Source organism: Homarus americanus, unplaced genomic scaffold (assembly GCF_018991925.1).
Source record: "Homarus americanus isolate GMGI-L3 unplaced genomic scaffold, GMGI_Hamer_2.0 scaffold24057, whole genome shotgun sequence".
Lineage (NCBI taxonomy): Eukaryota > Metazoa > Arthropoda > Malacostraca > Decapoda > Nephropidae > Homarus > Homarus americanus.
The window spans coordinates 171,615-183,174 of NW_024746050.1; the positions used below are offsets into that span (position 1 = coordinate 171,615).

The 11,560-nt window shown below is 38.3% G+C and overlaps 1 protein-coding gene across 2 annotated transcripts; it reads left to right on the forward strand.

Annotated features, from left to right (window-relative positions):
* The first annotated feature begins 4,530 nt into the window (after window positions 1–4,530).
* On the forward strand, window positions 4,531–11,204 carry LOC121878882 (transmembrane protein 241-like). 2 transcript variants are annotated; one of them, XM_042385310.1, is made up of 7 exons: window positions 4,531–4,616; window positions 5,092–5,212; window positions 6,106–6,318; window positions 6,952–7,116; window positions 7,286–7,413; window positions 7,920–8,064; window positions 10,254–11,204. In XM_042385310.1, exons 2-7 carry the CDS (start codon window positions 5,138–5,140, stop codon window positions 10,464–10,466), a joined length of 939 nt encoding a protein of 312 aa, XP_042241244.1. In that variant the 5' UTR covers window positions 4,531–4,616; window positions 5,092–5,137; the 3' UTR covers window positions 10,467–11,204. The 2 variants fall into 2 exon arrangements, with proteins under 2 accessions (XP_042241244.1, XP_042241245.1); XM_042385311.1 differs by having other exon boundaries at window positions 4,536–4,616; window positions 5,095–5,212.
* The last annotated feature ends 356 nt before the right edge of the window (window positions 11,205–11,560 follow it).

The window sequence follows — 11,560 nt, forward strand, 5'->3', positions numbered from 1 at the left end:
CCCTCTTCTCCTCCTTTCCTCCTCGCTTCCTGTCCCTACTGTTATTAAATAGATTAGAAATGAAAAGCTTAATGTTTATCCATGCACTTCTGTCTTGTCTTTACCAGAGGATGGAAAGCACCGAATGTCCCGCGGTACATGACAGACAGAGAGTATGAATGAGTGAAAGATATTCCTGTTTGTCTGTTACGTTCATAATAAATGTCTTTTTTTAGATAATACAACTTGAAGAGACACGAATCCTCGAAGTATACAAACTATAAAAATTGCGGAGAATAAAGAACACTGAATTATAATTGAATCACCGAAGAAATAAATTTTTCCCCAACAACCATCATCTTCCACGATCGAAGCAGAGGCAGGTAAAACAGTCTAGGTAGTAATCATGTAATAAATTTTAAGACTACACAAAAAATAAACCACTATCACATGTTCAATTTGTAAATAATTGTATTAACAGTAAACAGACAGTCCTCAGAGAAGGTAAACAGGACAATGACAATCACAATCACCCGAGTAAACTACTAAACTGTCAGATCATATAAGTAATATATCTGGTGACATCGAGCAACTACACAGACGCATTTTTTTTTAGTGTTGATGTTTAATGCATGATCGTGTCTCTTGTACGCCTTGAATGACCTTGATTGTTAAAGTGTAGTAATACATCACAACATCAATGTCAATAATAAGAAAGAACTTGTTTAACGTGACTAAACAAAATTGGAAATGTTTTCACTCTCCTTTAGTCGGATGTTCAGGTGGACGGTGCTACCACTATGATCGGTTAGGTCAAGTTTCATTGCTTGAGTAAAATAATAAATTATGTACGTGACAATTGATTACATACACTGATTATCTTCCTCTGTATCAACAACAAATGCTGTTCAAAATGTTCAGTTTCTTCAAGCATTAAATTGGGATTTCGCTGCAGGGCCAGAAGATGTGACCACTACTGTCAGGCCGTTAACTTAGTGAGGGTAATAGTGCAATGCTTAAACGGAGAGACGAGATGTTAGCGTTCATGAACCAAGATGGAAAACCAAAGCCAGAACAGAAGTGATCAGCGGCTCCGTGATATTCCATTATTACTGGACATTACAGGTCAATGGAACCAACTCAACGTAACCTTACAAGTTTTGTCAGTTGCCAAATCAAGTGTACAGTCTTGTAAAGTTTCCTCCAGCTAAAATTCGTTTGTGGTAAAATTAAGTTTAGAAAAGGCGACACCTGTCACTTTCCCGCCCTGGCCGACCATGTAAGAGCTGTCTCACGGTGTCTTACGTGCAACAATTGTTATCGTTGAATATATCTATTTTTTGAAGATCGCTGACTTTTGTAACCAGGAAACCAGTGAGCGGGTTTAAGCATCACCATTAATGTCGGTGAATGTTCCAGAAATCTTGCAAATGGAGTTTATTGACCTACACGAAAATGTTTGAATTCGTGTTTAAATGCAGGAACTTTAAAACAAGTGACATTACTGTACAAGCAAGACTTGCCACAGCCGTTTACCGAGATGGCTGCTTCACTTATAGGGAACACTTATTCTGTTTACAGTTTTTATCTCCATCAAGAGCCAAGGTTTAAAAAAAATAAAAAAAATAACAAATATTCCACCCAACATAAAGAAACTCGTCACATGAAAGCAACAACAGAAATCACATTTTACTTACAATATATCACTTTAAAATGACTGTTAGTGTTATGAGTGTTTTATTATAATATATCTTGCTCTACTCTAGTCAGTATCAACACCTATGATGTTTTCTTTCGTTATAAATAATTCACATATGTACAGTAACAAAAATATGAATGTTTCATTTATTTATCTCCGTGTGTTGTGAGTAAAGAACCAACACATCATAAGTCTACACAATATCCAAGTTTAAAAATAACTTACGGTCCCCTTATTTACTAAGTCGGGTAAGCACCCTGCCCTGCGGTGCTCCGCTCTTGTAGGAAATATTCTCCTATGTGCTGCAGGTCGACTTTCAGTTTGTCTTTCCCTGTCTTCCTAAAAGCTGTGTAGCATTTTATCGTAGTGTGTAGTATTTTATAAACTTTTAATCTGGTGCCAAAATACCGCCTGATGATTTTGTATTGGGAGTTTTCTTGTATAAATTTACCCCATTTGAGGACACTTGTTATTCTTGGGATCTTACGAGTAATTCTTCCCTTGTGGTCCAGTGCGTGTTTATATACCAGTCCTCACTACCTCCCCCAGTCACTATTCCCTCCATCCATTCACCTAATCCACGTGACCTCTTACGAAATATGACGTCACGGAGAATTATAACGTAAATAAGCCTGTAGAACACAACTACACAATTAATTCACTACGTACTCTCAAAGCCACTTTCTATGACGTTGCAAACTATGACGTCAACAGATCCTATCTTTGACTAGCTACCAATATTAAGCCACTGACGTCATTGCCCACTATGACGTCAATACCCACCATGACGTTATAACTTTCTCCCAGATGGTGGAGGAAGTGGTACCAGGCGGCGAGGCTGGCGACACACTACTCGCTAACAAACTCACTGCTTTTCCCCGTAACGGAACTCTCACCTCACACCGGGAATCGATTATCAAGGCTGTGTAAGTGAACGTCCGTGAATGGTTAGTTAGGAATGTTTTTGACTCATGCTTAAAGAAGGTTGGGTGTGAAATTCCTTGATTATTTTTCAAGGAAGTGGACAGAGGTTGTGGAAGTGTGAGTTCATTCATTGCTTTCACTTGATATATTGTGAGTACTAAGTTGGTGACGTCTTCTCTGGGGAGGGGGAGGTGCCCGGGGAGGGCGGGGTAGAAGAAGGGGAGGGGTTCAAGGCGGAATTGGGAAAGGGGAGAAGTAGGAGTAAGGGGAAGAAAGGGGTGGAGAGGGAGGGAGGGTGAGGGGTGGTGGTGACGGCTGGGAAGGACTGCGCTGTAAAGTAACGGGCCGGTCAACATCTCAGGGTCGCCAATATTATAATTACGTAAATAGCCGGAAACAAAGTATTGTTGACCATTATCGTCCAGTGTGTGTGTGTGTGTATGTGTGTGTGTCCTAGCATTTATGTGTATGAACAACAACATTAATAATAATAATAATAATAATAATAATAATAATAATAATAATAATAATAATAATAATAATAATAATAATATAACAATAATAACAACAATATTACAGTACAGGTAATAAGAAAAACAATAATAAAAATAATAACAGTAACAACAATAATAATAGATAAACTGCTCCAGTCCTTCCTCACTCACGGTATTAAGTACAGTACATTTACACACGGGGCTTGACCGTGCACCATACCCTTACTGTAACAATTATTTCCGTCGTTTGGACTCACATAAACAACACGCCAGATTGCTTTCATTAATTATAACTGACCTTTAAACATTTCACTCCTGTTGTAATAGAAGTTTGTGTGTGTGTGTGTGTGTGGGTGGGTGTAATAGGCCCAGTGCTGCCATGTTGTGTGGGCGGTGGTCGGCTGAGAACGGTACGGTATACTGTAGTAAGGAAAACAGCCTATAGGAGTGTCCTCAACAAGCATAGAGTACCATACTAGTAAGTATTGACGTAAATCACTATTCTACATCATAAACACCCAAATGTGAACACCACACGGTCAATAATAATACAGTATTTATCTATACAAGACATATTTTCCCCTTTTTAATAAGATGCTGTTATATACTGTACAGTACTTAGGACTGTATAGCAAGACGCTGTCGCAATCTACTTAATGCATAGCAAGTCATTACTGTACTGCATTTTATTCACTGTATAGCAAGACGCTTTAGTACTTTCTTCACTACATTTTGCAACACATCTAACCTCCCAGACAATCAACCACAGACACATATACATCAATTTATACAGCCTGATAAGACACTGCGGTACATATATAAATCTCTGTTAAAAACCTTTCAGCAAACAGGTATGACTTTACTTATCATGGGAGACATGGCTGTAAAGAGGACATTATGTTCCCGGGTGGACGTGAGGTGTGGCTGAGTGTAGGTCATCATATCCTGTGGTGGAGGTAACGCTGGCAAGGGGAGGCAGTGCGAGGGCGTGATTAAGTAAAGGTTGGTGGTGGTGACCGCTGAGGTGACGGTGTGTGTATGTTGACGTGACACACTAACATGTAAACATGATAACGGCCTTTTCATTTTCACAAGTTTGTCTCCTACATATGGTGAGTAGTAAGATCTGACGCAGATAGAAGCTTGCGACGTTTATTAACAGCACTGTAAAGCTTCATGCAAAAATAATGATAATAATTTCTATGAATTTTGATGACAGCAACAGGATTTGGGTGAAATAACAAAAGATAAACTGGTTCCATGTAAGTATTAAACTGCCAACAGCATTAAAGTATATTATTACCACCATACTGAAATCACTAAGCTATATTTAAACTCGTAATTGTGCTTATACCTGCACTGCTGTTCCTAAACAAATAATAAATAGACATTCAAATCGCGCGGGCAGAGGAGTGAGCGAGGGAGGACTGTGATTGGTCAGTCCCACACAGCTGAGTTGATCGGTGTAAACAAATGTGACACACAACACAGCTGGGCCGACGTGGACACTTCACTCAAGGGTATGTCATATATCTTATAGTCATGTATTTCTCAACTCCAACAACCTAAGGCCTTTAAGTATTCACTGCAAGTTAGTTCATACACCTAACAATAAGTCTGAGAAATAAGAGAGTAACACATAATATATATCTTGCCTTAATCCTACCATATAGTGTAGCAGGCTGGCTTTCTCCTTATAGTTAGAGGTAATAAAACCGCTATGGGTTTATGTATTTTTTAAAGATACTTTTATAATTTTATCATTTTAAAGGCCAGAGGTTCCTGGTTATCAGTACTACATTGTATAAAGGATCCTTTATAGCTGATGTGAATAAAGTACAGTGTTCCTGTTTTGGCAGTCCTGTGATTTGCTTCCAATGCAGACCGAGACTCTGTAATAATGATCAGTTTTTCTTTTTTTGGTCTTTGATTACATTCTTTTTTGTATTCCCTTTGACAATCACCAGTTGAATACTTTAGTAAGTTTGTCTACAGCAGGTCGCCTGGCAGTGGGTCGCCTGGCAGTGGGTCGTCTGTGACAATGACACCAACTAAGCAACCAATTGACTTCCTTATATACCTCATTCTGTTTGGATCAACGATATTTGTCAATAAGGTAAGTCATATTAAACATCCTCAAAGTTTGTAAGATCAACACTTTTTTTCTTTTGTTTCATTCCATTTGTTCTCTGAGATGGTCACTAACTGATCTTGGTGCAGAAACTCATGCTGCAGGAGGCTTCCACTCTCTGGTGGTATCACAAGGCTCGTCAGTCTGCAGGCATTTCTTTTAAATTATGATCTGAACAAGTAACTAACAAAGTCTACGTTTCCATAACTATAATTAAGGCAAGTAAACCAACACAGGCAGACCGTGATTCAATAATAGCTCAGGCATCTGTAGCCTTTGAAAGGAATGTCCCTTTGGTAAATACCTGGATGGAAAGGTAGTATGTGACAGCTCCTTAAAATACCCTCTGGTGAAGCTGGTCCATAGCATTAGATTATTTGCTGCCACCACTTATCTCTTCCATAAACCATTACAGTACTGGGCTGTAAATCTAGGGTGAATCCATGAAAGATCATATTAGTGGGCAAATGGATCTCAGAACTAACCCCCCCCTCCCCCCTCAGGCTTTATTGAGAAGTTCAGCTGGACTGAGGTCTGGTGCAGGAAATGCACAATGGTCAACTAAGAACAAGGAGAAGTGTGTCTGCAAGTTGCTGTACCACCAATACAGTACTTGATTAGCTATTAACTTTCAGTTGTAAGCCTCCACCTCCCAGCACCTTCTCCAGTAGCTAGGGCTATGATGGGAGAATTGTACTAATGTAATTGTTTAAGTTAGTGTTAGCTTTCTGTCTCAAGAGTTAGCTTGGGTTGCAATCCTTAGACTTGATGGGTATAATCATGAGTTTTCTTGGCTCAAATCAGCTATGAGAATTTTCAGCTTCAATCCTTGATTTTTATCTCAAGAACAATTACATACATTTTTCCATTGTTTGCAGTATGTGCTCTCTGTGCTGAACTTCACCTACCCCACTATCTACCAAGGCTGGCAGACCCTGGTCGGGGGTATCCTCCTGCGAGTTCTTCTCTCAAATAAATGCCTCTCTGTATCTGCTACAGACTTGGATAAACCCGGATTTATATCACTTTTGCCATCATTTCTCTTCTTCTCAGCTGGCATTGTCGCAAATTCCAAAGCTCTTGCTAACTTGGTAAGTCCTGTATTCTCTTAATACAGGGGTATTGATATGATTTAAAAAATTAAATAAAAAAATCGGTGACTCCTGGCATGAGAGATTTTGTGGCAGATGTCTGACACCGAGGAAAATATTCCTTACCCAGGTGAGCACCTCACTGGATGTCCATTGTGTAATTTGAGATTGATCACTAGTACAGTACAGCTATATTTTGTTACATACAGTACTGTTAGTTACATATTCCTAAAGTTGGGGATCAAATGCTTTGTCCAGGAATAAAGTATTGCTTTCTGAGTATGGAGTAAATTAAGTCTCTCTCATTTGAAGCTTGTCCAAGAGTGGATTTGCTTGCAGTTTTGATTATTTACTAAGATCTGGTATTCATTTTACCTATTCCACAATGGGAATCTGTGGGGATGGTATGAATTGTCCATGAACTAGGATTTGTAGGAATAGATTATCACCCTTCATTCTTGTATGTTTCAGGTGATTATGAACCCAAGGTCTATTATCATGGTCTTGTTTCTCCAAAGTAAAACATGATCTTACATGTTCAATCTTCTCTTTGTAGTTTATAAACGTTTCAGTGCTAATGAACTGTAAAAAAGCATTGATATATACTCTTTTCAACACCTTTTAATATTTCAGAGTGTACCTGTGTTTCTATGTTTACAAAATACACTGGGAGCGATGCTGTACCTGATGGAAATTGCTCCAAGCTTCAGGGGTGGTTCTGGACCCTTCCCTCTCCTAGCCAGCCTCGTCACCATTGGGACGGCTATAACTGCTGTCCTCGCTGATATTGATATGACGGTAGACGTCTCCAAAGCGCAGTGTTTTCCTTATTGTTTAAGAGTAACACTGTGCTGTTTTTAATATAATCTTGTCACCTGAAACTACTATTTTACCGTTACATATAATAAAACTATCACCTGTAGATATTTTCAATTTCAGACTTTTTTTTTCAATATATACTTTACAGTTTTCAGATTCACCATACTTTTGGATGCTGGTGTATCTAGCATGTGTTGCGGTACAGACCCTTCACTCCAAGATTGCTGATGCTCGCTATACTGACGTTGACCGACTTTACTTCTCATATGTGTTTAGGTAAGAGCTTGTACAGTAATCCCTCTCAATAACAGAAAGGATACAATAAACCCTCTCAATAACAGACAAGTAATGGATACAGTAAACCCTCTCAATAACAGACGACTCATTAACAGAATCCTCCCAATATCATACAGGGCTTGCAAGAATTAGTCCAGTATTGGGAGGGTTTACTGTACTGTGCTGTGCTCTAAATACAATATGTACAGTACATTATGTATATAAAAGATCTCATTATTCCTGCCACCTGTTAGTATAAGGCTTCAAAGACTAAAAATATCTTTATGACCTCATGAATCCAAGACTAAAAATATCTTTATGACCTCATGAATCCTCTCTGTTAAATCTTGTTTTATTAGTGCAAGAGTGGAAACTGTTTTACTTATATATTAGTTATACAAAAATATATAATTCTACAAGTGTTTCTGTTGCATTAGTTTTAAAACACAAGGAGGCGGGAGAATGATTAATGTTCAGCGAGAGTGAATGTATCGTCTCGTCCGCAGTGTTGTGGTGTTGGCTCCAGCGTCATTATACTTGGAAGAGGCGTTTGAAGTGCTCCATTTTCCTCACGCTATGCGGTATGACTTTTATGCTGGCTGCCTCCTCTCAGGGGTGTTAGGCTTGTTCCTTAACCTCTCATTTATGAAGGTAAGCAGCACTCTACTCTTATCTTATTATTACTGTACAGGTATTAACACTCTCAGGATTGGCTCCATCCATTAGTGTTCCTAGATACTGTATTGACTTATGTGCTATACCCAGACCACAAGGAGTGTGGCTGCCACCTAAGCCCCAAGTCTGTGAGAATGTTAAGTGATGACTATTGCCCAGACAGTACAAAGCCATAGAGTATAATATGAAGGATGTAAAAAATTATATTGACTTCAAGTGATCAGAGAAGGAAAAGGACATGAACACTGCTGATGATGATAAATTGTCATTAGAGGAACACATATCACGAGAGAGCAAATGAGATGAACTGCTTGACAGACCTGATCCAGTAAATCTTCCTGCTACACTGGGCTAGAGATCAGCAGTGACACAAAACAGTGCACAGAATACAGTATAAAGCATGGATACACCAACCCCCAGTTGTGAAGGATGATTATAGTGTATAAGCATAGCATTGATTTTGTTGTACTGCATGTGAAACAAAAGAAATTATAAGGGTAGTGTCTCACCTTTAATAAGAATTTCATTCTGGTTGATCCATGGAGTTTTAAGATGGCACTGTGAATTAATTTGGCTTCTTCAAGCATGTGGCCACAGTGACACATACAAAACTTGATAGAAAGCTTGATCCTCTAAAGCTTCATTAATAGCTGGCACAGTATAGGTAGCAGTCACAATATTTGGGTATTGTTCTTCTTCTGTAGGATGTTGAGTGTCGTTGCCACTGATGTCAAAGAACAGTGCAGTACTTTGCAACACTGCAGGATTCTATCTGTAAAAGAACACATTTTTAATTGAAGTTTATACATGCAACTTAATAATTATCCTGTCCCTATTACCATGAAGGAGAACCAACTCAGAAATAGATGTAAACAATATTTTTACAGCTGCAAACTATGGCTCAACCCCACACACATGATTGTAGTTCCATCATAATATATAATAACACTTTATAATGAGCCTTTCCATTTAACAAAATTACAGAGAAAACAATAAGGAATGAACGTTGCAGACGAATTATTTCATTACCCAAACACAAAATACTCGTACATAGTCACTCTGTAGTAAGTACTGCAAGTAAAACAAGAGAAAACCAGTGAAGTTATGAATCATTTGCACCATCAAATTCACCGTCAATCTCCACCACCACCACCAGGAGCTCCAACAACTAGGTATTTGCACCACCAACCATCTACACCACTAACTCCAATAATAACCTCTGCAATGACAAATTATAGGCGTTTTTAATGGTGTTCCCATTGTTGGTAAGCTCTAAGGTGGCTGAAGATGCCAGTATGGGATCACAGGGTCATGGTCAGAGGTTGCATGTGTGGAGGGTACAAATAGTTTGGGAGAGGCAACAACGGGGTCTTTCCAACGCTGGTGCTCGTTAACCTTGGTGCATAATTAACAATCAAACACAAGAATTTTTGTTCCCTCTCGTTTACTACTTCTCTAAACACTGTGGTTAGGGGTGATGGTCTTCTATAACAATCCGTGAGACACTTGGCAAGATGAACATAGCTGAAGTAACCCTGGCTAATGAGTGATGACTATACATGTGTTCACGCTACAGTACAGTATACTGTACTGCTTTTCATTCTTGTGTCAGAAATTTTGCTGTATTTTATCCTTTTTTTAACCGACACATTTATTACATTAATTAAGACTCTCCATTAGTGCTTCATGACACGAAATCTATCCTGTATACAGCTACTCCGACTTACGACCTACTCAACTTACGACCACCCGGACATACGACCGCCCCAGTCGTACCAAAAAATTTTCAAATTACGTATTTTCGAGTCCCGACGTTAGCAATTGCGCTGTGTACTGACAAAATTTTCGTTTGTAATTCCATTTAAAATGGCTGGCAAGCTTAAAAGTGAGAGTTTTGTGGTGCTGAGAAGAAAAAGAGACACCCATTTTAGACTTTCTATGTATTATCTTCGCATTTTCGACTTACGACCTGGATTTGGGTCCTTGACCCCGTCGTAAGTCGACGAGTGGCTGTATAGACCATTGAATTTAATTAAAACCAGTATAGTATATCAGAAGAGCCATTTTTAGGAATATTTAAAGGATATATCAGCACTGAATTTTAAAAGAGCTTCTTACTAGATGGCTTTTAGTGTATGATTCTCACACGTTGATTGTCTTTGCAGGTTCGGAGGCATAATTTCTTTTCAATAGTGGACGCATCAGGAAGATTGCTCACCTCTCTCCTAGCACTTGCCACGTTTGCTGATGTAACAACAGTCACGGTTAAGATTTTAGTGTGCGTAAACCTTGTGTCTGCTGTTTTTGTGCCTCTTCCAACCATGAAAGATGCAGAAGGGTTGGACGAGGCAACCGAGCCACTTAAAGAAGGAGTGTAAGATGGAAGTTTCACTTGATCAAGAGAGCAAAGATGGAAGTTTCACTTGATCAAGAGAGCAAAGATGGAAGTTTCACTTGATCAAGAGAGCGAAGATGGAAGTTTCACTTGATCAAGAGAGCGAAGATGGAAGTTTCACTTGATCAAGAGAGCGAAAATGGAAGTTTCAATTGATCAAACAGTGTAAGATGAAAGTATCAATTTATCAGTAAATACTGTGTTGAAGTTCTAAGCTAATATAAATATGGCAGCATACTTGTACTGTACTGTTTATGGAAATTAAATTGATATTAATTTTAAATACTGTATACAGTATTAATCAATGTTGAACTTTACTGTAAACCTTTAATGGTGTATATTAATGAATATTGTGATGTTTTGGTTTTTTCTATTTGTGATGTGGATGATAAGTATGTGTAAGGCATAACACCTAATGCTTTAATAAATCACCTCATTTTGTTTATCATTCACCTTATCATCATCAAGATGTGGTGTAAGCAGTAGGTCTTCCTTCAGAAGGTATAGAGTGTATACTGTACCTGTATGTTAGATGATCAGTGGGAACATAGATAGTACTATAGGTTAGGGTTGTAATTAACTATTATTTTAGTTAGGTAGTATATAGCATTTTTAACTTGTAAATTATAAATAAGTAAGACTACAGTAGCTGGTTATTTTACTGCTCTCATGTGTAAATTTGATCCAATTATTACATGCTCTAATAAAAAAGAAAAATTTACTTGAACTCTTTATCCTGTTCAGATGATAAATGTTTAGCAAGTATGGTAGTGTAGTGTTAAAGCTTGCTTGATGTACTGTACTGGGTAAAGGGATTCTGTTTAGCCTCCTACCCAATCCAGTTATTTACAAATCGCATTCCATTATAAAGTAGGTTTGAGATAATGTACTTGAGTCACCCATAAACACAATCATATATGGTACATATGAGTGATCAAACTTGAGGATAATGTGCACACAGACTCAGAGAGTTAAGATAGTATACAAGAACCCTGATCCTGATAGAGTACATCCCAGAGAGTTAAGAAAGTTGTGTGATAAACTCACAAAACCCCTAAAATCCTGTTCTGCAAGTAC

Bases quoted from the DNA above. Each gene is read 5' to 3' on its own strand.
- LOC121878882 (XM_042385310.1), top strand. From the start codon at position 5,138: ATGACACCAACTAAGCAACCAATTGACTTCCTTATATACCTCATTCTG. The intron at 7,414-7,919 runs GTAAGAGCTTGT...TCTCGTCCGCAG, and splicing joins TACTTCTCATATGTGTTTAG to TGTTGTGGTGTTGGCTCCAG. The intron at 8,065-10,253 runs GTAAGCAGCACT...TTGTCTTTGCAG, and splicing joins TTAACCTCTCATTTATGAAG to GTTCGGAGGCATAATTTCTT.